Source organism: Primulina huaijiensis, chromosome 11 (genome assembly GCF_012295235.1).
Source record: "Primulina huaijiensis isolate GDHJ02 chromosome 11, ASM1229523v2, whole genome shotgun sequence".
Classification (NCBI taxonomy): Eukaryota; Viridiplantae; Streptophyta; class Magnoliopsida; order Lamiales; family Gesneriaceae; genus Primulina; species Primulina huaijiensis.
Genome location: NC_133316.1, coordinates 21,148,431 through 21,173,990, shown reverse-complemented (window position 1 = coordinate 21,173,990; position 25,560 = coordinate 21,148,431). Strand labels below are relative to the sequence as shown.

The 25,560-nt window shown below is 35.1% G+C and overlaps 6 protein-coding genes across 7 annotated transcripts; 4 read left to right on the top strand and 2 right to left on the bottom strand.

Moving 5' to 3' along the window:
* Nucleotides 1-470: 470 nt before the first annotated feature.
* On the bottom strand, nt 471-1,103 carry LOC140988193 (monothiol glutaredoxin-S5-like). Its single transcript, XM_073457171.1, has one exon. It carries the CDS (start codon nt 928-930, stop codon nt 622-624), a length of 309 nt encoding a protein of 102 aa, XP_073313272.1. The 5' UTR covers nt 931-1,103; the 3' UTR covers nt 471-621.
* An 8,971-nt stretch (nt 1,104-10,074) lies between these two features.
* Nucleotides 10,075-15,398, top strand: LOC140987951 (secreted mono- and diacylglycerol lipase 1-like). Its single transcript, XM_073456750.1, has 11 exons — nt 10,075-10,237; nt 10,325-10,394; nt 10,854-10,951; nt 11,321-11,386; nt 11,495-11,542; nt 11,649-11,716; nt 11,999-12,071; nt 13,065-13,226; nt 13,690-13,884; nt 14,438-14,526; nt 15,018-15,398. Exons 2-11 carry the CDS (start codon nt 10,328-10,330, stop codon nt 15,232-15,234), a joined length of 1,083 nt encoding a protein of 360 aa, XP_073312851.1. The 5' UTR covers nt 10,075-10,237; nt 10,325-10,327; the 3' UTR covers nt 15,235-15,398.
* A 122-nt stretch (nt 15,399-15,520) lies between these two features.
* Nucleotides 15,521-17,095, bottom strand: LOC140987952 (uncharacterized). Of its 2 annotated transcripts, XM_073456752.1 has the most exons (3): nt 16,419-17,094; nt 16,210-16,302; nt 15,521-15,699 (listed from the first exon to the last, which is right to left on the bottom strand). In XM_073456752.1, the coding sequence occupies exons 1-3, from the start codon at nt 16,933-16,935 to the stop codon at nt 15,692-15,694; spliced, it is 618 nt and encodes a 205-aa protein (XP_073312853.1). In that variant the 5' UTR covers nt 16,936-17,094; the 3' UTR covers nt 15,521-15,691. The 2 variants fall into 2 exon arrangements, with proteins under 2 accessions (XP_073312853.1, XP_073312852.1); XM_073456751.1 differs by lacking the exon at nt 15,521-15,699 and having other exon boundaries at nt 16,064-16,302; nt 16,419-17,095.
* Nucleotides 17,096-18,710: 1,615 nt separating this feature from the next.
* Nucleotides 18,711-20,635, top strand: LOC140988217 (mogroside IIIx synthase-like). The gene has a single exon (XM_073457210.1). It carries the CDS (start codon nt 19,006-19,008, stop codon nt 20,371-20,373), a length of 1,368 nt encoding a protein of 455 aa, XP_073313311.1. The 5' UTR covers nt 18,711-19,005; the 3' UTR covers nt 20,374-20,635.
* Nucleotides 20,636-22,090: 1,455 nt separating this feature from the next.
* LOC140988584 (mogroside IIIx synthase-like) lies at nt 22,091-23,809 on the top strand. The gene has a single exon (XM_073457599.1). The coding sequence runs from the start codon at nt 22,256-22,258 to the stop codon at nt 23,606-23,608; it is 1,353 nt and encodes a 450-aa protein (XP_073313700.1). The 5' UTR covers nt 22,091-22,255; the 3' UTR covers nt 23,609-23,809.
* Nucleotides 23,810-24,280: 471 nt separating this feature from the next.
* On the top strand, nt 24,281-25,294 carry LOC140988474 (uncharacterized). Its single transcript, XM_073457482.1, has 2 exons — nt 24,281-24,529; nt 24,608-25,294. The coding sequence occupies exons 1-2, from the start codon at nt 24,281-24,283 to the stop codon at nt 25,292-25,294; spliced, it is 936 nt and encodes a 311-aa protein (XP_073313583.1).
* The last annotated feature ends 266 nt before the right edge of the window (nt 25,295-25,560 follow it).

Sequence of the window (25,560 nt, the reverse complement as noted above, 5' to 3'; positions counted from 1 at the left end):
TTAAAATTTTTAATGTAAATCACCTAAGCACAGAAGATAGAATTTTTGTTCCCTAAGCATCAAGTTGCAAATTAAATTCTTACTTGAGTCTTTTTTCTCTTTTTTTCTATTTATTTTTTTATTTCATATATCAAAATTGCAGTGTATTCTCTCACTATTTTTTATAATTATATTTTGATCACCATTTAAATATAAATCAAATAAATTCTACAAAATATTGTACAAGCACGCAACACAAACGTCGATGCACTAGTATATATATATGATCATGACCACATTTCCTTTAAAAAAGTATTAAAATAGCGACATTTATATTAGTTTCTTGTAGCTATTTAGCTTTCCCGCAAATTAATTCATCCATCCAACGAGGTCAAATTGTTCCCTTCTAGATAGTAACACATGCAATTAAGGAGCGAACACTTGAATTTAATTAATTAAGCCATATGGATCATTTCTTGCGTTCGCATTAATTTCTCCAAATTTAAAGTTTTATTAAACAGTCAAAACTCAAAGGCTCACTTGCTCTAACTACGTCTCTCGACTTGTATAATTTGACATTAGATGCAACAAAATGCATCATTATTCGTGTCTGCCTAATTCGTACGTCATATGCTGGTTCAATTAGACCCACAGGGCACCAGCCCTTTTGAGCATGGGCTTTAGTGACCTCTTGATGTGGTGGCTCATCACCTCGTTGGCTCCTCCGACAAACTCGCCACCAATGAACACCGCCGGAACCGTCGGGTTGCAGCCGAGTATCGAGAGTGCTTGCTCAATCTCGCGGCCTCGGGAAATCTCATCGAGCTCATAGACCGTCGGGTGGACTCCGAAATCACTAAAGAGTGATCTGATGGTGTGGCTCATGCAACACGAGCTCTTGCTGAAGATCACCACTGGTTTCTCGGACACCATCTTGCTAACTCTCTCCATTAATTGGCTATAGATTATTCGATTTAAGGTAGCTTTGACTCTACAAGGTCGTCGGGACGACGAAAAATCGAAGAAGATGTGATTGATCCTGATAGAGAGTATGTAACTATGTATGTATTTTGATGATATATCTCTAGTTGGATTGATTTGATTTTGGTGTGAGGAAAATTGTGCGTGCATGGGAACGTTTATATAGGATTGAAGGAAGGGTACTGTTATTGGGTCGATGGGCTTTTTTTTAAATTTTTTTTTTTTTAACATATATTATCTAAAATAATGCATCATATTTCGTATTTGTCAATAGCTTGAGAGTGATTAAGCATATAAAAAGGTACACTTCACGATAACGAATCTCTGCATACAATAATAGAGACATGTATTTCTGTATGGTACTCATAAATATAATCTTATAACATAAAGTGGACTGGTTTTACAATTTATCCGTGGATCAATCTAACAAATATCACGTACCAATAATTTGAATCAGTATGCAAGATTTCATGTGTGTAGGTACTAGGTAGACGTATCTTACACGAGACACAGTTTAACACAGATGACCAGAATCGCAAAGAAAATACAAGATTTTTGCGGGTTTTAACATTTTGATTTTTCAATACAAGTTTTGTGTTTTCGCTAATTGATTTTATTTATTAGCTTGTAAACTTTCTAAGATCGAATAATAAAAACATGTTAAGAATGTGTTGTCTTTAAGAACTATTTTTAATTCCTAGAATTAATTTTGATCTTAAGAACATATATATTAATGTTTTAGTGAATTGTCAATTCCAAATCAAGCTCCACCACTTCACCATGTTTATGTGTCATTTTTTATTCAGAATCATGTGATATATATTTGTATATATCTGTCTATATTATTATCTTTATTCTGAATGTGATACATATTTGTGTACGTCTACATATTTATCTTTATTCCGAATGTGATTTTATCTACAAAGAAACAAAATTATACGAGTATACTTATTATTTCAATGCCAACCAATTTAATAATTAGCATAAGTACTTGTGAAATAATTAATTTTAGTTCAAAATGATAAGATATTTACTAATCTTTTTTCACTTATGAAAAGTTTTCATTTAATTTTTTTCTCACTTTTAATCTGTATAGCATAAATTCCAAATAAATTATAATATACTACAAATTCATAGTCAATTTCTCAATAACTTGTCAAAAATCGAGATCTATATATTTTAATTATCGAATTAAAATATAGTTTTTTATGAGATTTTTCAATCCGACTCGACTAATTAATTTCCATCTGATTAAACTCATGATTACATAAGACTGAGTTATCGAATTAGGTTAAAGGATATGAGTGAAATTTCCAAGCGCATTCGTCTTTTTGATGTATCTTTCAAAGAAGCATCTGGCAAGCTGGATACATCCATTTGGAACCTCTTTAATTTTCTTATTTTACATTTTAATTTTTTTTATTTTTCTTTCTTCTTTACAAAGATTCGATAGTATGAAAGGAACAAGCAACGAGGATAGAACCTTATTGTTAAGGGATATATATTGATGACATCCACGAATGAATGAATATATGTTTAAATTTAGTTCCTTGTCGGAGAATAGAAATTTGTCAGCGTAAGATCAATTGCGTCATATTTCACGTAGAATAATGTGTCTTTGTATCGGGTTCGGGTTCGGGTTTTTTTTGTCTTGAATTTATTTTTCAAAAAAAAAAAAATTCATTTGAGTGTCTCGAACTTTTAAGGCTAAAAATCAAACTATTTACGTAATCAAAATTTGATGAATCGTATTCTTGACTACATTAACACGGAGTTGGCAACTTGGATCTCACGCATCTTTAGCCAAAAAAAAACAGAGGAGAAATGGGCTAAAGATCGATAGGTTGGCAAAGTCCATAAATGGCTCTAAATTGTCTCAAAAGTCAGTTTGCAGCGTCGCTCCACCTTGTGCTTGATAGAATATATTATAATATTAATAGATTCGATATTTCCACTCTATTTTGTGTTATCAGCATTTCACTTTACATTATATAAATATGTTTCAAATTTATTCACAAATGAAATGCAAATAACAAAAAAATAGAATGTAATAGTTTAATTTTAGAAAAACGATTTGATTTTAGTTTTTGAAATACATTTTAAATCAATCAATTCACTGAGTAAATATGATCCAAACGATTAAAGCTAGATTAGAAATTATGAATTTGAAATCAGTCATTTTAAATACTAGATAAAATTACATTCTAATGGCAACTTCTTTTAATCATTTTTTCGTTGATTTTCTTAAATAACAAAAAGACGTGTGGAATATAAATTGAAGCAAAGAGAATAAGGACGATACCGATAAAATGAGTATGTATGGCTAGAAACACACATAATCCTCATGACATTAATTTATTATATAAATTTTAAAATAAAATTTAGTGACCTTATAATATCAATTTATAGAAATTTTAAAGTATAGCTTAAATTATCTAATTATTTAACATTTGTTGGACTATATAATAACCACAATAATAATAATTTAAAACAACAACAATAACAACTAGTGCTCGTTTGCAAGGGTAGTGTCCTTATACAATTATCTATACATGATTTTTGTCATTTTTAAATTAATAATTTTTTCATATTCTTTTATCATGAATGATATAACAATCTAAAAACTTAAAAGTATTGATAGAAATAGGATTGAATTTAAAAATATAGATATTTTTTTAAAAATTGTCATTTTATGAAGGAAAAAAAACATCTCCAAAAGTTATATAATAAGTATATAATTATATTGTAATTTCAACTTAAGTTTCACCAAATCAATTAAAAGTTAGTTAGTATTGTTGGTCCCACGTACGGAATTTGAGATAATAAAACTCGAAAATAAAGAATAAACTGGACACCGAGATTTACGTGGAAAACCCCTAAAAAATTATTAGGGTAAAAACCACGGGCAAGATGAAAAGAATTTCCACTATAATATTTTGTGATGTACAACTCACTCACTGTGTTTCCAAAGAGATCACACACTCTCTTAATACAGGAGAACAAAACACCTCACAAATATTATAGAACTAAGCACTCAAATGCTTATAAGATGAGAGAAAACTCGAAGAAGGGATGATTTCAGAATGAAGGGGGAAGCTCTATTTATAGAGCCTCTTGTCCGTGTGAATACGCGTTAAAAACGCGTATTCATATTTCCACGAAATTGCCAACCCGCATTTTGCTGCCTCCTACCATTCTTGACTTTTCTACCAACATTTCTCCCACTTGGAGATTTGATTGAGAATCAAACACATCTCCACACATCCTTTCAATCTTGCCATTCCATGCTGCTTACGTTTCCGCTAGACCACTTGAGGATCTACACCACTCGAACTTATCAGTGTTCACCGGCTTGGTCAAAAAATCAGCTATGTTATCATTTGTATGGATCTTCTGCATATCCACGCTTCCTTCTTCTACTACTTCCCGCACAAAGTGAAATTGTACTCCAATGTGTTTCGTCCTGGAATGAAAGGCTGGATTCCTCGCGATGTGCAAGGCACTCTGACTGTCACAAAACAAATGAACATTCTCTTGTTTGTGCCCAATCTCCTCCAATAACCTTTTAATCCATATTGCCTCCTTGCAACCTTGAGTAGCTGCCATGTATTCTGCCTCTGTTGTAGATAGCGCTACAACTGTCTGCAGTTTTGAAACCCAGCTTACTGCTCCTCCTACAAGTGTAAACACATAACCAGTAGTAGATTTCCTCTTATCAGGATCACCTGCATAATCTGAATCGACATAGCCCCTGAGTGTAAAATCCGATCCTCCATAACATAATGCAGCATTCGAGGTACCCTTAATGTATCTAAGGATCCTCTTGACAGTGCTCCAATGCTCTCTTCCAGGATTCGCCATATACCGACTAACTGCTCCCACTGCTTGAGCAATGTCCGGTCTTGTACAGATCATGGCGAACATCAAACTTCCCACTGCTGATGCATATGGTACTCGAGACATCTCCATCCTCTCTGCTTCACTGCTAGGACACATCTCGGAGGATAACTTGAAGTTAACAGGAAGAGGGGTCGAAATTGGCTTACTATCTTGCATGTTGAAGCGTTGCAAGACTTTCTTCAAATAATTTTTCTGGGAAAGCCAAATCTTTCTGTTACTTCTGTCTCGGTGAACTTGCATCCCTAGAATCTTGTTTGCTGGTCCCAAGTCCTTCATATCAAATTCCCTAGCCAACTGTGCCTTCAATCCTTGGACATGATCTTTGTTGGGGCCTGCTACCAACATGTCGTCCACATACAACAGCAAAATGATATAATCATCACCAGACCTCTTGAAATACGTACAAGGGTCTGCACTCAGTCTGTTGTATCCGAGGCTCATGATATAGGAATCAAATCTCTTGTACCAACATCTCGGCGCCTGTTTGAGACCGTACAGAGATTTGTTCAACCTGCAAACCAAGTTCTCTTTGCCTTTTTCCGCAAAACCTTCTGGCTGGAGCATATAGATTTCTTCTTCAAGATCTCCATGAAGAAACGCCGTTTTCACATCTAGCTGTTCTAGATGTAGGTCAAACACCGCACACAATGCCAGCACCACTCTGACTGTTGTAAGCCGAACCACAGGAGAAAATATCTCATTGAAGTCAATGCCTTCTTTCTGAGCATACCCTTTTACCACCAATCTAGCACGATACCGCTCCACTTGGTTATTGCCATCACGCTTGATCTTATAGACCCATCTGTTTCCAATGGCTTTCCTTCCTCGTGGTAGTGTAACAAGATCCCAAGTTTTATTTCTGTCTAATGCCTCCAACTCTTCTTGCATTGCTATCATCCACAAAGATACATCCGAGCTTTGAGTAGCCTCGTGGAAACTCGATGGCTCACCATCCTCTGATAATAGACAATATGCAATATTGCTTTCAGTGACATAATCTGAAAGCCAACCTGGTGGTCTTCTGTCTCGAGTTGACTGCCTCACATTGGAAACTTCAGACTCAACATGTTCTTGTTCTTCGTGCTCTGGTACTGCTTCACAAGAAACTTGACCTTCGTCTGTCTTATTTTCCACCTGAAAAATAGTAGTTTCTGAATTCGGTGTGCCTTTGTCTCCCTTTACTTTATCTTCCTCGAAGATAACATCCCTGCTGATGACAAGCTTGTGAACAGTAGGATCCCACAAGCGAAACCCCTTTACTCCATCAGCATATCCTAAGAAGATACATTTTCTGGATTTTGAATCCAACTTCGATCTTTCTTGCTCATTGTACAGAACGTACACAGGACTTCCAAATGTATGCAAATGAGAATAATCTGTCGGCTTCCCGGTCCACATCTCCATCGGAGTCTTCAGATCAATCGCCACTGAAGGAGAACGATTGATAATATAACAAGCGGTTTTGACTGCTTCTGCCCAAAATGACTTTTCTAGACCTGCAGTCCTCAACATAGCTCTTGTTCTGTCCAACAAGGTTCTGTTCATCCGCTCCGCCACTCCATTCTGTTGAGGTGTGTAAGCCGTCGTAAACTGTCTTTTGATGCCCTCATGTTGACAATATGCATCAAATTCGTCACTGGTATATTCTCCTCCATTGTCAGTCCTCAGACACTTGATTTTCTTTTCTGAATCAAGTTCAACCCGCGCTTTGAAATCTTTGAAGATCTGGAAAACATCTGATTTCTTCTTGATTGGATACACCCAACATCTCCTAGAGAAATCATCAATGAACGAGACAAAGTATCTCGCTCCTCCTAGGGATACAACCGGTGCTTGCCAAACATCCGAATGAATCAGCTCCAATATGCTTTTGCTCCTGGCAGTAGAAGTGCCAAACTTTAATCTGTGTTGTTTACTGGTAACACAATGCTCACAAAAGGGTAGTGACACTTTTGTAAGTCCCGGCAGCAGCTTCCGTTCTGAGAGAATTTTCAACCCCCGTTCTGACATATGCCCGAGCTTTCTATGCCATAACACTGTTAATTCTTCTCCTGAACCATTTGATGCAACAGCTAGTTCTGCCTCTTTGTGTGTTTCTCCCAAAAGTACATACAGATTTGCAGCAACCTTTTCCGCCTTCATAACCACAAGCGCGCCTTTCACAATTTTCATGATCCCGTTCTCGATCCGAGTTTTGCACCCGATGTCATCCAATTGCCCCAAGGACAAAAGATTTTTCGTCAGTCCTTTCACATGTCGTACCTCCTGTATGGTGCGAATGGTGCCATCAAACATTTTAATTTTGATAGTACCGACCCCAGCGATTTCCAAGGCATGATCATTTCCCATGAATACAGATCCTCCTGAGACTGGTTCATAATGATCAAACCATTCTCTCCGAGACGTCATGTGCCACGTCGCTCCTGAATCCATAATCCATGTGTCACAAAATTTGTGCCTGCCTTCTGCAACAGTTGCTGCTTCGCTGAATAATATTTCACCACTGCCTGAAGTACTGGCCACATTTCCTTGAGAACTTTTTTCGATACTCGTACACTCTTTCTTGAAGTGCCCTTTACCGCCACATTTAAAGCAGTAAATATTTTTCTTCTTACTTCTCGACTTTGATCTACCTCGTCTTTGGCTCCCACTGGAGTCACGGTCCATAAATCTTCCTCTTATCATCGGTAAAGCCTCTGCCTGCTTCGATGTTACCAACCTATCTTCCTTATTCTTGCGCCGGCTTTCTTCTCCGAGAACCGCAGTTAAGACATCATCGAATCTTAGAAAGCCCATAAGAATATTGTTGGTTATGTTGATGATAAGTTGATCATATGAATCTGGTAGACTTTGAAGTAGAAGCTCCGCACGTTCATTTTCCCCTATTTTATGCCCCATGGAAGTGAGTTGGGCAAATAGAGTATTCAGTGTGTTGATATGGTCGGTCATCGATGAAGATTCCGCCATCCGAAGAGTATAAAGTCTTCTCTTTAGGAAAATCATATTGTGTAGGGACTTGACCTCGTACATCTTTGTCAGAGTATCCCAGATAACTTTGGCTGTTTTTATCTCAGAGATACTTGACAGTACTTCGTCTGCTATAGCCAAGTGCAGATTGGCAACAGCATTATCATTCATCTCATTCCACTTTCCATCATCCGTAATCTCCACCGGTCTATCTCCAATAGCCGCCAAGCAATTCTCCTTTCTTAAAACTGCTTGTATATTTATTTTCCACAGCATAAAATTGCTTCCGTTGAACTTTGCTATCTCGTACCTTCCCGCCATTATGTCTACAAAAATTTTAGTAGACTGGACAAAATAATCTCGCCTTAAATAAAAAATTTCAAAAAATCTTTTCTGATGTGGAAGATCAGTCTAGGCTGCAACTACAGAGCATACTCAGAATTTTAAGAAATTTTGAACCAAGGCTCTGATACCACTTGTTGGTCCCACGTGCGGAATTTGAGATAATAAAACTCGAAAATAAAGAATAAACTGGACACCGAGATTTACGTGGAAAACCCCTAAAAAATTATTAGGGTAAAAACCACGGGCAAGATGAAAAGAATTTCCACTATAATATTTTGTGGTGTACAACTCACTCACTGTGTTTCCAAAGAGATCACACACTCTTTTAATACAGGAGAACAAAACACCTCGCAAATATTATAGAACTAAGCACTCAAATGCTTATAAGATGAGAGAAAACTAGAAGAAGGGATGATTTCAGAATGAAGGGGGAAGCTCTATTTATAGAGCCTCTTGTCCGTGTGAATACGCGTTAAAAACGCGTATTCATATTTCCACGAAATTGCCAACCCGCGTTTTGCTGCCTCCTGCCATTCTTGACTTTTCTACCAACAAGTATAAGGACTTTGAGCTTCCCCAAAATCATTTATTTGTCAGTCCATGTTAGAAAAATACGTGTTTGCACTATCTTATGCATGAAAAAATGTCTATGCAATCTTTGAGTCCATATTTTTTTCTCATATCAAAATTGATATAAAAATTAAAAATATAATACTAATAAATGATATTTGAGTACAAAATATTTTGAATCTGATACTAATATATGATTTTTGAGTATCCAAACATGTACAATATGTATTGATATTAATGACTCATGTCTTTTTTCAAATGAAATCAGTATACTCAAAATCTTATATTTTGTAGATACAAAAGAGTTGGTACTCAAACATGATATATTAGTACCGTATTTTCAATGTTTTGTATTGATTTTCATCCATGAAAAGATATGTGAGCCTAGAGATTATATACTTTTTTGTATGAATTAGGGTGTGCATAAATTTCTTCTCTTATAAGAACTGAACACCATTCATGTTCGAATTTACGAATTTAAAAGCTTTAAGATGGAGATCCAACTTTGTACAAGTACCTGTCAAATTTGGTATGTATTTTTATTTTATAGACCTTTAACTATTTTTTTACCCAAAATTTGTTAAGAACTAATAAATTGAGAAAATTTTAATTTCAATAATATATATTTGTTTCTTTGTAATTTAATATCTTATATTGACAAATTACAGTCTTATCAAGTATTTTTTTTTTTTAATTTCAATCATTTTTTCTCGATAAAGCTAACGTAACACTAAATACATTAACGTCATACACTCTACGAGAGACTGCAATAATTATCAACAAATCCAAGATAACACTTGATAATTTAGAAAACCAAAATCGCAAAAGAGAAAATATACAAAAAAAAGTCGCATATGAGACGGTCTCACGAATCTATATTATTGAGATCGGTTGATCCAGTCTATTTTACAAAGAAAGTAATATTTTTCGCATAAAAAAAAAAAAAATTTCATGATTGTGTCAAGTTGAAAATATGGCTTACAAAATTAATAAGTGAGACCGTCGTGAACGAGTTTTTGTGAACTAGAAGCGCACTTTTGCCGTAAATTATCAAATACTCTTTAGACGATATTGATGATTTTAGCTAGCTAATAACTCCATCCATACTTTGCGGATAAGAATTTGTAGAAAACCATAAGGTCAATTTTCTCCAACCCACATCCCGAACAAGTAACATAACTTATTTATAAGCAACATTATGAAACTACAATTTACTCCCTAATAACTTCAAAAATACGGCCCAAACCAAGTGATCAATCAGCCTTATTCGTGGCAATTATGTAATTACATATTATTAATTAAGCTCTATACTATACCCTTATCTTTCCCCACTCGAACGCGTTCCCCTTCCCAGGATCTATCCAACAAAACTGTGTCTATAATTCGGCGTCGTTTCGTCTGGTCTGAGTTCTCCGGAGAAAACTCTCGAGGTCACCGGAAAGCTGACCCTTTTTCGGAATTGGGGATTGCAATTCGGTTCTGGAGTGTTAATTGGGTTTGTCCCGTGCTATTTTCGAAGTGCTGATTGGTTTTGTTCTTATTTTGTTTTCTATAATTCGTTATTTGATTCTATTTTTTACAGGAGATGGAAAGAAGACGGTGGTTGGCCATTGCAATTTGTGTATATTTGTTTGGATTTTCATCATGTAGAGGTAATTAATTATTTGGGTTTTTAGTTCTGATTGCGGATGCGAAGGGATATTCGATGAGCGGTGACTCCAAAAATTCTATTTACGGCAAAATTCAGCATAAATTGGAATATTTTTAGTAGAAGTTTGTATCGCAGAGACACTCTAACCCTTCTCGAAATTTTGGTAAAAAATAATAATAATATTGTGTGTAGTGTGATACAAATAAAGTTTATGCAGAGGAGTTGATCGTTAAATGAGTAAGTTTCATGATCCATAACTTTTTATATATACGTTCTTTAAATGAGTAAGTTTCATGAAATCTCGTTCCAAGTTAACTTTAGATGTAATTAAAAAATTCTGAATTCTTTACTTTGTTTTGAATGAGGCGGTTTATCATTCTTATTGCTTAATTCTATCAGGAGATACCTGCATCTCTGTTTCCCTTTTGGATATGAATGTGTCCATGCTTTATGTGCGCAGAATTGAAGGTGACGGGGAAGCACAGGCGTAATACCAATTATCAGTTGGCGACGTACAATCATACTCTTGCAAAAATATTGGTTCAATATGCTTCGGCTGTGAGTTCATTCTGAACTATATTTTGAATCCATATGTATGATTAAGCTTTAGGATAAATATTTTAGATATTTACATATATGTATACATTTCTAATTTATTTTCTTTAGTGTCATTTTTATTGCTTGTCCTCAAAGATATGTGCAGTTGTGTGAGTAGAGGAGTTGGTTGATTCATTAACACCCTTTTTTATTGAAGCGGTAGGTTTGGCAAGTTTTCCCATTTCATTATTGAGTGAATAATTTGTTATAATACCTCTGATTCTACATTACGATTCTCTCAAGAAATTTTTCGATAGTCTTCTGTTGAGTCAACGTCCATATACGAAACTGCTGATGTATGGCATAACTAAACAAAATTTGCAATTGCAGGTATATTTGTCAGACTTGACTGAGTTGTTTACGTGGACTTGCTCGAGATGCGATGGTCTAACAGAGGTAAAGTAATAGACTGATAGTTACATAATACATAATTGTTTGTTGACTTAAATTGAATAGCTATTTATCCCCTAATATTTGGATTGGAATTATTCTTCTTGGGTACAGGGCTTTGAAATAATGGACCTAATTGTGGACGTGAAATCCTGCCTGCAGGTTTGGGGACACGAGTCTACGTTTTCATCATTTTTGTCAGATAAAGCATTATATTTATTTTCTGTTTTTTTTTATGAGATTCTAATATCCAGTTATTTCTATGAAGGGATTTGTTGGGGTTGCGACTGATCTTAATGCCACTGTCATTGCATTCAGAGGAACTCAAGAGCGCAGGTTTGCTTATTCTTACTTGTTGATCTATATTATCTTCTCTATGATTGGTTGTTTCAACTAAAGGCCATTCTGTTTGAATTTTGAGTCGAATGTATTAAAAGCATAATACAACCTGTGGACGATCTCCCATGCTCATTATTTTGTTTCCACACATAATATGACCGATATTTGTGTCTCTGAGCTTTTAGAGTTGTCATTTACACAGAATAATTTTTCTAAACTAAAACGTTGTAATTTGTTAAGGTTAGTTCTTAACTTATTTATGGGTAATTCTATTTGCAGTTTACAGAATTGGGTGGAAGATTTGTACTGGAAGCAGCTTGATATTGATTACCCTGGAGTTGATGATGCTATGGTGTGTGCAACTAAACATATGCATTTATTTTTTTCTTTTTCCCTCATCCACATGAGTATTTTGACGAGTTTGTTGTGTTTGTATCCATAGGATGTAAACAATCTAATCCAAACCAAACCAAACAGTATCAGGCTTGAGCTTAGCTCGTTTAAGATTGTTTGAGGAGCTCGAGCTCAAATCGAACTTCTATTATCACGCTCGAGCTTGGTTTGTCTTGAAATTACTAAGCTCGAGAAAAGCTCGATCTCAACTTGTTAAAAGCTCGTTTATCATGTTAATCAAGCCGAGTTCGAGCTTGATTCATTAGTAGCTCTTTTACCATGTTTAACAAGCCCGACTTGAGCTCGGCTCGTTTTTGAGCTCATAAAGCATAGAATGGAGCTCGAGTTTGAGCTTGATTAGAGCTTGTTAAAAATTAAATATATCTATGATAAAATTTTAAATCAGACATAAAAATGTAAATTCATTTATAAATAACCAAAACGACAAAAAATAACAACTAAAAAAAACATAAACTCGGTATATTATTGAAAATCCCTAAATAATACATCTAGCATCCAAATAACAAATATTCGTCATACACTGATATCACCATATAAATAACATTGTAATAATTTCACTTCATTAATACTTCAAATCCTTCCATTGACATCACTACTAATATTTTTATTTGTCAACTCAACAAATGAGCCGAGGTCGAGGTTACGAGCCACCTAAACGAGTCGAGCTCGAGCTTACGAGCCACCTAAACAAGCCGAACTCGAGCTCGCGAGCGTATTATCAAACATGTTTGTGAGTTCACGAGCCGAATATCCTTAATCTTGAGCTTGATTTGATTAATTTTCGAGCTCGAAATCGAGCTTGAGCTTGGTTTGATATGATTAACAAACAAACTCAAACGAGCTTTTTATCGAGTCGAGCTCCATATAGTTCGCAAGCGGTTTGGTTCAATGTAACCATATTCATTTTATGTGGGCTTATTTTTTGGTTCAGGTGCATCATGGTTTTTATTCTGCTTACTACAACACATCCTTGCGTTCTGGAGTTCTAAATGCTGTCCAAAAGGCAAAGCAGTCATACGGAGACACTAAGATAATGGTTACTGGGCATTCGATGGGAGGGGCGATAGCTGCGTTTTGTGGACTTGATCTTCGTGTAATTCCACTTGATTATTTTCATTATTAACCTATTATTGGCTTTTACTTTAGTGCTGTATGCCGATATTTAGTTGGTGATCTTTGCCCAAAAGGGGTATAGAAGAGTGCTCCCAGGTATTTTTCTCTGGTACAAAAATACGATCATGATTCCAGAATTAGCCTAGTCTATGGTCAGGTTATCAATCAAGAAGATTGAACTCCTTAGTTCTGAAAGATGTTTCGAGTTAAGTGCTTGGAGCTTCTATACTCTTAACTAACTGCACGACTGTGTTTGATTTTTCCAGTCCAAAACTTTACACAATGGTTTCTTAAATTTTTACAAAATAATTGCCCTGTTATGTCGTCTGGTTGAGGATTCAAATTGAAATGTATAATAATGCTTATTAATTAATATATTCTGGGATAATTTGTTTGATATTTTCTGTTTTGGAGTTTTCCTAAAGTACTTATCCTGTTTTCAGCTCAGTCTTGGAGATCAAGACATTCAGGTTATGACCTTTGGGCAACCTAGGATTGGTAATACTGCTTTTGCAGCATATTACGGCCAGGTGGTGCCAAATACCTTTCGCATCACGAATGGACATGATATTGTGCCTCATTTGCCTCCTTATTACCATTATTTTCCTCAAAAGACGTACCATCACTTTGCGAGAGAGGTACTAGTTTTTGGTGTTTAACTTCATGACACATATATTGACCTTTAGTTGCTCAATCTTTATTTGATTTATGTACATGTTAGTAACTAATCTTAATTAACTTGACCACTTTCTTGAATTTTCTGTACACACCCATTATATACGTTATCAATTTTGCTTTTATGGAGCATTTTCAGCATGATGGAATCTGAAACATACTTTTCTTTTTCTAAAGGAAAATTATATTTGATTGGCGTAAATAAAGGTAACGTGGAAAAAAATGTCCTGGATGTATTTGCTCACTTTTCGATTCACTGCTTTCATTTATCTTGTTGGATCATTGTCCTAAACTGCAGAAATGATATACTTTGTGGTAGTGATTGCTTTAGTTTCGTATTTTTTTATACCCGTATCTTAGTTCTTTGACTGCAGTCTCTGCATAAACCCCCAAAATTAATGACCAGTTCACCATTTTTTAATCATACTGCATACAATTGGGTTATTTTGGCGTTAATTGCTTCATGATTTTTCTCGGCTTGCTCCTTTATTGAGATATAAAATCTTCATGTTGTAGGTCTGGCTTTACAAAATCGGGTTTGGAATTTTGATTTATACGGTGGAGAAGGTCTGTGACAATTCTGGGGAAGATCCAACTTGTAGCAGGCAAGTATTTGCATTTAAGTTGTCATATTTCTATCAGTGAATTTTATCTGTTATTTTTTGTTGCTGCTGTACTATATAAGATATATAGGCGATGCTTTCTTTCTACTTTTAGATAGTCTTGATCACCAGAGGGTATTGGATGGTGACGAACAACCCTTAGGACACTAAATAGTGATAGAGTTGGCCAAGATAGCTCTATACTGTTGCCAATCCTTCATAAGAATATTTGTAGTTCTCAAATTGCTTCCTCTTTTATCAGAGGAGGATCCTGCAGCGGCAAGGTGAAGCAATCAACCCCTTCAATCGAAAAAAAATGAAATTTTGTTTAATTTTATTTAAAATTCAATTTTCATACACCTCTCTCCCAAAAGGCAGAAGGTATCCATCTCCCCCTATCTTGCACATTCTTGGGTATTCTCCTGCTAATATCATTCTTGATTGCTAGCAAAGTGGCAGCCTTTGTGATAATCACTTCCCGGATTCCTCTGTAGGTCGGTGAGTGGGAACAGTATATCCGACCATTTGTCATATTACGGCATTGAAATGGGATGTGATGCACCAAGTGGCTGCAGAATTGTGATGGATCCTCGTGTTGCTGCTTATGGAAAAACGGATGTTGATGGGAATTTCATTTTATCCCGGAATCTGTCCACCCCAGTTTTGAAACAGAGTACAGAGGAGGTAACCGATCAGGGCCTTTCTATGTAGATTTCGGTCAACTGTGCCATTGATGCGTGTACATGACACGGGCCGTATGATTATCTTATTGGTTGGAGCTGTATCTGGACGGCCTTGGGTTGGGAAGGAGAATCTTGTATATAAATATTGGTCATGTGTATATATCATTTTAATCCAAATATCTACTTTGTACATGTACTTCTTTGTTCGTGACAGACATGCTGAAATTTGATTGACGAAATAATGCAATATTCAACTGAAATTAAAAATATTAATAATAATTATTTTTATTCCGTAATTTAGTTACTACTGGTTGATTTTTCAGTCAGTAACTTTTACACAGAAAGCGAGATACAAATTAAATCTTGCCATCAATTTCATTGAAATATGAATTTGTGCAGTTAATAAATGAATGGGAAATGTGTGATAAACAAAATAAAAAGATTGGATCACCATTTCTTTCAATTTGCCTTCAAATCATTTGATTTCACTTTCCTGCATAATCATCACCAAATCCAACGTAAGAAATGTTTAGTAATCACATGCCATGTTATGTGCTTTTTTGCAGGTAAAAATCTATGTTTTCTTAAAAGTCTGAATTTATTTTTTTTGAAAACAAAAGTCTGAATTTATTGTATGTAGAAAGGTAAAGCTTACAATTTTTAATTAATTTAATTTCAGTAAGTTGAGCCCGTTTGTCTACTTCTCGTTTTTATCCTCGTATTTGATTTCAAAGATTTCTAAACTTGTCCCCATAGTTCAAACAATGGTGGTGCAGCTTATTCCTGATTATGTTCATACATGAAAATTTCAAGTAGTCTAGCTATATGAAATCAATCAGTTTTCGAATTAAATATAATGTTCATAGTCTGTATCACAACAAATGAAACTACCCTATCCCTATGCAAACATAAATATATTTTGCATGAAAACATGTACTTAGAGAATTATCTCAACATTTTTTACATGAAAATGTGAAGTTTTGTTAACTTAGATTTTTAGTACCATCAAGAGTCTTCTCTTCGACTGCGGAGTCAGACTCTTTTGTTTCATCCATTATCACCACCTCTTTGCCTTCATCAACCTTTTTTCCTTCTTCTGCAAATCCAGCACCTCGAGATTACAAAACAATACAAGACATACAATGGAGGGGCTAAAGAACATATATAAACAAACATTTCTGATGATTATAAGAACTTTAAAGATATACAAACCATTTTTTATCTCTGCTTTTGCCTCTCCTTCCACAGCATCATTCAATTCTGTTTTCTCCTCATGCACGTGCCCCTTAGCACGGGGCGAATAGTATTCAGATTTCCCAGATATCCCTTCAGAAATAATGGATTCAATGGTTTCTTCTTGATCCCGTATAGGCGAAAGAAAGTTCCTTGGAGAATGATCGCCTGAATTCAGCTTTCCTTGTTCATTTTCAACAAATTTCTCCCCTTCTTCAACTTTTTTCACCTTATCATCCGCCCGTGATTCTCCGTTTCCATCTGCTCCATCCTTTTCTTTTTTATTTTCCTTTGTCTCAATATTTTCAGTATATTCGACCTTCTTGATTAATGCATCAGGGCTATCATTTTTCTTCACATTTCCAAATTCTTGAACATTTTCCTCCTCTGTAGCCTTTTCAACAACAGGGTTATTGATCTTGATGGAATTTGAACTTTTGGTTTTGGTAACAGTATTGCCTGTCGCCACAGCCTGCTTTGATTTCCCACAACCCATGTTTGGTGTTGAAATGAAGGGAGGAAAGGATTCTTGAATTGAGAGAGAAAAAAAAAGATATTATATTTTTTCCTTTAATTCTCCTTTTTGATGCATCTGCCTGTTTTTCACGTTAGTTTGTATTCATATATAGAGGCAGAAAACCGTATTTTTTAGTGAAAAAGTAATGGAATTTATCTCCATTCTTTGAAATAATATATAATTTAAGTTGTCATGATTTAGCGCGCATATATATATATTGGTAAAACATTTTTATAAATAAAATAAAAGAATACTCTTTGACTACTCAACTCCACATCAACATTTATATTTTCATCGTATTTTCTGAATCACGATTTCAATTTAAAAAATTAACAATTTTCATTTTAAAATTTTAAAAACTACCTTATTTTAAATTTTTTTTCTACCAACAACATGCAACTTCTATGTCACGATCCGCCAGTTGTTAACATTAATTATGTTAGCAAATTTGATATGACTCATTTGAGATATCAGCCACATGTACATGAGCTACGTAATTGGTTTTCTTTGCTGGACCTATCACATATAATCCCTCCAAAAATCAAGAGTCGTTTCCTCCTCCGAACAAGTTTTTGGATTATATATATTATGGGTTGTATATGTTATTGGAGAATTTGGGTTTGTCTCACGTAAGAAAAATAAAAATAGTATAGATGAACTGATATTAAATTACATTTTATAAAATAATAAGAATGATTGGTTAATAGAAGAGGTTTTCTATAGCGCTAGTCCCGCTGAGGGGCACGCGTGCAAATAAAGGGCTTGATTTTCATTAGAAAATGCTTGACTTGGGTGTAAGCATATGAGTGTGATATGAGTGTATCCAATGTGAGACCAATCAAAACAAAAATCACTTGACAGCTAGAATATACCACTTTTTCTGATTATTTGTTGTCGCTAATTTCCTTCTCTTGTCTATTTATTTTGTAAAATAAAGTTATAATTTTAAATTTAAATTTATAAATGCATCTCTCATTATATCATCAAAAGCATTCATCGCTATTAAAAATTGTACATATTGAGAGACAAATCTCTACAAAGAAGTATTTCACTAGAATGACATTTAAATGAATGTTTGTCCACTTTTATCGATTTAAATACCAATAAAGCTATCTCATGAAAAAATAAATAATTTATTTTATAAGATGTAGTTATATTAGATAAATAAAAATTTCATTTTACAAAAATGCAATTTTTTAAAATAAAAAATAACATAAATACATTTTTTAGTAAATTTATATCTAACATATCTTATCAACATTCAAAAATATTTAAAATTTATGAATGTATATCATTAAATTTTTTAGATATCATTTGTAATTAAAAAAATATGATTTTTTTAAATCTTAAAATAAAAAATATCAATTTTATTCAATTATTTTAAGGACGAAATGTGCAAAGCATTAATTAGTTCATGATAAAAAAAAGTGAGTGGACTACACTTGCGGGGGCTAAATATGTCAGCCCTTGATGTTTCATGCATTAAATTTAAAATTTTTGAGACGGAGATTTAGCTCAATGTCTCACCCACCAGCTTAATCTGGCTTCCTCTCCAGTTTCGATCTCCATCCCAGCGTGCATTGTAATAAAAAAAAAAATTTAAAATTTTTGAAAGTCAAAATATACAAAGAATAAATGAAAATATAAGAGAAGACTCAATAATATAACCATCTAAACGTACGAAGTTCCTTAAAAACTCTTAAATGGATAATCAACTCAGATCACAATTTGATAGCCCAGATTTAATCTGATAATATATTGGATATTCAAAAGTTTTTGATTTCTTATTAGAAAATATCCAGTTGACGGATTCTTTCGAATCTGATATATAAATAATATATATGCATATGTTTTGTGATTTCCAATATTTTTTGTCCACCAGCGACCATTTTTGACATACGAAAAGGGCTTGCCACCTAATGTAAGTACCGAGCAAAATTATATCACCTGACAGATCTTTCCCCTATATGTCTATATTTGTCTTCTATATCGCCTAATTGCTCCATTTATACAACTAAGAGAGATTCGAGCTAGCTAGAGGTTTCATTCATGGAGAAAGAACAGGCGAAATTCAGAATCTTGATGTTTCCGTACTTGTCTTATTCTCATGTATATCCTTATTTTGAACTAGCCAAAAGGCTCTCCAACAGAAATTTTCACATATACTTTTGTTCTTCTGCTATCAATCTTGAAACCATCAAGAAAACCATGCAAAAACAGTCACCCACTGATTCCTCAATTGAACTTGTGGAACTTAATGTACCATCCTTGCCTCAACTTCCTCCAGATCTCCACACCACCAAGAATGTTCCTCCCAACCTGACATCAGCCCTTTTACAAGCTTTCCAAATGTCAAGATCTAGCTTCTGTGAAATCTTTAATGATTTGAAGCCTGATTTGGTGATATATGATTACTTCGAACCATGGGTTCCAAAGCTTGCTTCATCTCTAGGTGTTCCTTCTGTTTACTTTTCAACTGTGGGAGCAGCAACGTTTTCGTATTTCCATCATTTATTTACACATGGGAGTGTTTCTGCTTTTCCTTTTAAGGAAATATATCTTTTGGAGCATGAAAAGAACGATGTGAAGGCTCGGATTGAAGTGGAAATCGAAGATGCTGATCAAGATTTTGCCGATGGAATGCTCAGGCTGTCTAGTGAGATTGTTTTGATCAAGGGGTCCAAAGGGTTTGACGAGAAGCATATTGATCATCTTTCTGTTTTGTGTCAAAAAAGAATCGTCCCTGTTGGGCTGTTAGTGCATGATTCTGAAGGAAATGAAGAAAATTCTGATATTCTCCGGTGGCTAAGTGAAAAAGAACGATTCTCCACTTTGTTCATTTGCTTTGGCAGTGAATACTTTTTGTCCAAGGGGCAGATACAAGAAATCGCAAAAGGGTTGGAGCTCTGCGACGTAAATTTCATATGGGTAGTAAAATTTTCAGTTGAGGATGAGCTTGTCACCTTAGAAGAGGCATTACCTCAAGGATTTCTTGAAAGGGTGAAAGGGAGAGGGATGGTTGTGAATGGATGGGCACCACAAGCCAAGATTTTGTCAAATCCTAGCACAGGTGCTTTTGCAAGCCACTGTGGTTGGAGTTCTGTGACAGAGAGCTTGTATTATAGCGTTCCGATTATAGCCATGCCGATCAGATATGATCAGCCGATAAATGCTAGGTTGGTCGTGGATGCTGGTATCGGAGTGGAGGTTGTGAAGGGTCAAGACAGTCTTTTTACAGGGGAAGAACTATCGAAATCGATCAGTAAAATTTTTATGGAGAGAACTGGTGAAGACATAAGGTCTAAAACAAGAAAATTGAGCCAGAAGATTAAAGAGGAAGAAGAACAAGAATTAGGTGAAGTGGCAGAGCAGATTATGAAGCTTTGTTTGAAGAACAAGAAACAAGAATTAGCATGAACTCACTGTTAAAGGTGTAAAGATCAAATTCATTTGATCTACATGGTTGGTTTGGCTTTCTATATGTCAGGAATTGATTCAACTAATTAATGTATATGAAGACTAAACTTTAGATCTATTTTCAGGCCATTAACCTGCAGTGTGGTTGACTTGAAATATGGAGTTTGTCAACTCTCGAATCCATGACATCGTCTTTGCTCTTAAAATAAAAAAACACATCAAGAACAAGTCTCATAAATTTACTTGTGTAGCAGGCATACTCCTCATCCAAATTCAACTGTTCTAATGTTAATAAAATACCTTTGATATAAACGTATGCAACAGGCTTGCTATTTTATTATTTCAATTTCATTATTTACTGGGGTAATTCAGCAGACGTCTTGATCTTATTTATTTATTTTCATCGGTAATCCAATATGAGAAAGTACAGGAAAGTGAATTTAAAGGGGCGAATAAATATATTAAGAATTTTAGGAGGACAAGTGCAAAATTTAAGAGAAATAAAATAATTACATCTAAGCACTTTACTCTATAAAAACAAAAAAATCGAGGGAGAACGATCGCACCCATCGTCCTCCCTTTGGCTCTGTCTCTTAGCACATTTAATTAAAAAAAATAACTTAGAAAAGCATACATATTCATCTGCCAGACTCAAAATAGGTTCAAGGTTAACCATATGCACCATCTGTCCGATATATGGGTACTAAAATAAAGTACATAAAACAATTTATTATTGATTTATTTTTTTTTAAAAAAAAAGAGAATAATGAATTTGTTGTTTATGATTTATTATATTTTGTTTATATATATTATTTCGTTCTTTTAATTTTTAAACATGACTTATTTGAGCAAAATATAACATGATTTTAAACTTCAGGTTAGACGTATATATTGAGCGAAAAAATTATAGTTTTAAGTCTTCAACCGATAAGTCCTCGTAATTTTTACGAAAAATACAATACAAATTTCAACAACACAATTCTTGATTTGAAATTTGATTTCTTATGCGATAACATCGTATGAACAAAATTTTTAATCCACTTTTAGCAGCAAATTCCAATATACGGATTTTATTTTAGGAATCAAATATAGATGAGTCCTTTTGATCCCCATAATTTCATACTAAAATGCTTTTGGTCCCTAAATATTAATTAATCTTATCAGTTTGGTTTGATGTTGTGGAATTTTTATTTTGATACAATGATATGGTTGAATTTTAGGTGGCATTCCAATTAGGATTATTTTCCTCGATATTCAAAACTCCTTATATTTGACATCATGTCATCGGTTTAATCGGTAATTTTTTGCTAAATTTTGACATTCCGGTAAAAATATGACCAAAATAAAAAAGTTAACGTTTGACCAACTACAAAGGTAAAAGAGAAAATTGGTACATTTAGATGACTAAAATGATTTTTCTCAAAATAATATTGAAATTATAATTTAATTTATCATGATAGCATCCAACTGATTATTGATTGACTAGGTAAGCAAATTTGATGTTTCATATTTCCATCCTGAAACAATAAATTAAAATGAACATGAGCTAGGTCATTGGGCTTCTACATTGGGCCTATCACATACCACCGAAACTCAAAAATCGTTACCTACTAACAATATAATACCACGACTTTAGTTCAAACTGGAAAAAATTGTAGCGGGAGAACTGCAGTGGGCCTGCATATCGCCTTCTTGCTCTTTGGAACCTAAGGCTGTTTCCGTAAATTTACTCACTAAAACTGTATTTTATTAGTATATCGCCTACTTGCTCCTTGGAACCCCACAGGACCGGAATTCAACAATCATTGGAGAAGTGGGAGCTATACCTAAAAGTTCTTGAGAGAAATACAACTGAAAAGAATTTGAGTGAGAGGTTTCATTCATGGAGAAATTGGAACAGGAAAAATTTAGAATCTTAGTGTTTCCGTACTTGTCGTTTTCCCATGTATATCCCTTTTTTGAACTAGCCAAAAGGCTCTCAAACAGAAACTTCCACATATATTTTTGTTCTTCTGCTGTCAATCTTGAATCCATCAAGAAAACTATGCAAAAATCAATCAGCGATTTCTCAATTGAACTTGTAGAACTTAACGTGCCATCTTTGCCTCAACTTCCTCCAGATCTCCACACGACCAAGAATTTGCCTCCCAACCTGACATCAACACTTATGCAAGCTTTCCAAATGTCAAGTTCTAGCTTCTCTGAAATCTTCAATAATCTAAAGCCTGATTTGGTGATATATGATTTCTTCCAACCATGGGTTCCAAAGCTTGCTTCATCCCAAGGTATTCCTTCGGTTTACTTTGCAACTGCAGGAGCAGCACCTTTTTCATATTTCCATCATTTATATACATATGGGAGCACTTCTACTTTTCCTTTTCAAGAAATATATCTCCTGGATCGTGAGATAGTCGCGCTAAATGCTCTGGTTAAACCGGAAATCAAAGATGCTGATCAAGATTTTTCATTTGGAATATTTAGGATGTCTAGTGAAATTGTTTTGATCAAGGGGTGTAAAGGGTTTGATGGGAAGTATATGGACCATCTTTCTGTTTTATGTCAAAAAAAAGTTGTACCTACTGGACTATTGGTCGATGATTGTAAAGAAGATGAAGGAAACTTAGATATTCTGCAATGGCTAAGTAAAAAAGAGCGATTCTCCACTTTGTTCATTTGCTTTGGTAGCGAACACTTCTTGTCTAAGGATCAAATACAAGAAATCTCAAAAGGGTTGGAGCTATGCGGCGTAAATTTCATATGGGTAATAAAATTTTCGGCTGAGGATAAGCGCGTCACCTTAGAAGAGGCGTTGCCTCGAGGATTTCTTGAAAGGGTGAATGGGAGAGGGATGGTTGTGGAGGGATGGGTTCCACAAGCCAAGATTTTGTCGAATCCAAACATAGGTGCTTTTGCTAGTCATTGCGGATGGAGTTCTGTAACAGAAAGCTTGTATTATAATGTTCCAGTTATAGCCATGCCTGCTAGATATGATCAGCCTATAAATGCTAGATTGGTCGTCGAGGCTGGTGTTGGCGTGGAGGTTGTGAAGTGCGAAAACGGTCTTTTTACAGGGGAAGAGATATCGAAAGCGGTCCGTAAAGTTTTTGCAGAGAGAAGTGGTGAAGATATGAGGTTTAAAGCATGGAAATTGAGCGAGAAGATTAAAAAGGAAGAAGAACAAGAAGTAGATGAAGTAGCAGAGCAGATTTTGAGGCTTTGTTTGAAGAACAAGTAGCTAGCATGAACTTTCACCAATTCACAGCTGAAGTCGTTGGAAATTTCAATTTAATCTATGGTTGGTTGGTTTCGCTTTTTAATCGTCGAGAATTGATCCAAGGAAATGTAAAGGTTAATTTGTATGTATATCCAAGCTTCAGTTGTAGAATCCATGTGATGAACGTATTTGTTTACAAGGATGATCACATTTCTTGGGAGATATATTTGTCTTGTATTCTAATTACACTAAATGAATTTTACCAGACGAGAACTCGAGTTAAGAGATGAATAAACATGGACGTAGAGTCTCATTCCTTGCACATAAGTGCGCCTGGAATGGATCAGTCCTGGTCGTAAATATGGGCATCCCCATTAACATCCAAACCTAAGTACAGTGGTGGTCTATGCCTATTTTCAAACTTGGAAAAAGTTTGTAAATCTTTTAATTGCATGTTTGGCCCAAAAAAGAAAAAGAAAACTTTTTTTAAGAACATCTTATGATATCCATAATTCCGTGTCATTGCGGTAGAGTCCACAAAACGGATGTCTAAGAGATGATGTCCAAGCACCAATAATTGAAATTGTGTGGTTTTATGGAATACACAAAGCATCGAATTCAATATATCCATCAGTTTGTGAATAGTCTTGGAAAGCAATTCAACTCTCCAGAAATGGCCCCCTCATATCACACATGTTCTTTGCTGATGATATGGTGCAATTTGCGGAGGCTTCCACACAACAGTTAAATGTCATCCTTGAATGCTTAAATTGGTTCTGCTCGAGGTCTGGACAAAAAGTTAACCGCCAGAAATCACATATTTTTGTCTCTAGAAATGTTGAAGAAGCAGTGGCAAACAACTTATCTTCTATATCAGGGATTCCATCAACGACTGATCTTGGCAGTATGTCGGGGTACCATCAATTCATGGGAGAGTCACTGGTAACCTATTCAAACATGGTCTGGACAGAGTGAAATCAAGGTTAGAGGGTTGGAAAACTAAGTATCTGACCTTTGCAGGGCGTAAGGTATTGGTGCAGTCCGTGCTTAAATCCATCCCACTATATTCGATACAAACTAGCCTTTTACCGGTGGGGATATGCTCTGAAATTAAAAAACAATTCGAAACTTTATGTGGGGAGGACAGAATGGGAACGCAAATGTCACCTGGTGAACTGGGAAGTTTGTGTGGATCCAAAGTCTAAGGGAGGCCTTGGTGTTAAGAGATTACATCCAAGGAATTTAGCTTTTAAGACAAAGCTTGGTTGGCGGTTAATGGAAGAAAAAGATAGTTTTTGGGCACGAGTCTTGAAGGGCAAGTACATGCAAACTGCTCCAAATGGACAGGAACTCCAGGCTAAACAAGGTGCATCTAATGCATGGCAAGGTATAACCAAGGTTGCAAATTTTTTAGAATTGGGAAGGAAGGTTGCTGTTAGAAATGGAAAATCCACATGCTTTTGGATTGATAAATGGGTGGGAAATGAACCATTGAGCAAATTTCTACTTAAGGACATCGACTTAGTGGAAAGATATAAAAAAGTCCATGAATATTGGATAAGGAGAATAGGTTGGAATTCGGAAGCCTTGAATGAAATGTTGCCTACACATATGAAGAATATATTGGTTACTTGTATTGTGAGTAACAATGAGGATATAGAGGACAGCAGATGCTGGGACAAAACGAGCAAGGGTGATTCCCATTAAGATCAGCATATGATATGATAACTGATTTGAATGAGAGGACAAATGATAATTCTTGGCAAAACATATGGAAGCTGGAAGTACGTCATGGGAAGATTATGAGCAATGCTGAGAGGCTAAGATGAGGCCTTACCACTAATGGAATGTGTGCCTTCTGTCATACCTGCATTGAAGATATGGACCACCTCTTCCGTAAGTGTGGTGAATCACGAGGGATCTGGTGTAAGTTAATGCCTCAAACGGCTGATCAATTGTCCCTGAGACTAAGC

What these genes read in the sequence shown, in the direction of transcription:
- LOC140988193 (XM_073457171.1), bottom strand. Translation starts at nt 930, where the DNA reads ATGGAGAGAGTTAGCAAGATGGTGTCCGAGAAACCAGTGGTGATCTTC.
- LOC140987951 (XM_073456750.1), top strand. Translation starts at nt 10,328, where the DNA reads ATGGAAAGAAGACGGTGGTTGGCCATTGCAATTTGTGTATATTTGTTT. An exon ending in TGGTTCAATATGCTTCGGCT is followed by an intron (nt 10,952 to 11,320) that starts GTGAGTTCATTC and finishes TTGCAATTGCAG; the next exon opens with GTATATTTGTCAGACTTGAC. An exon ending in TTTGTGGACTTGATCTTCGT is followed by an intron (nt 13,227 to 13,689) that starts GTAATTCCACTT and finishes TCCTGTTTTCAG; the next exon opens with CTCAGTCTTGGAGATCAAGA.
- LOC140987952 (XM_073456751.1), bottom strand. Translation starts at nt 16,935, where the DNA reads ATGGGTTGTGGGAAATCAAAGCAGGCTGTGGCGACAGGCAATACTGTT. An exon ending in AAAAGCAGAGATAAAAAATG is followed by an intron (nt 16,303 to 16,418) that starts GTTTGTATATCT and finishes CTGGATTTGCAG; the next exon opens with AAGAAGGAAAAAAGGTTGAT.
- LOC140988217 (XM_073457210.1), top strand. Translation starts at nt 19,006, where the DNA reads ATGGAGAAAGAACAGGCGAAATTCAGAATCTTGATGTTTCCGTACTTG.
- LOC140988584 (XM_073457599.1), top strand. Translation starts at nt 22,256, where the DNA reads ATGGAGAAATTGGAACAGGAAAAATTTAGAATCTTAGTGTTTCCGTAC.
- LOC140988474 (XM_073457482.1), top strand. Translation starts at nt 24,281, where the DNA reads ATGTTCTTTGCTGATGATATGGTGCAATTTGCGGAGGCTTCCACACAA. An exon ending in AATTCATGGGAGAGTCACTG is followed by an intron (nt 24,530 to 24,607) that starts GTAACCTATTCA and finishes TGACCTTTGCAG; the next exon opens with GGCGTAAGGTATTGGTGCAG.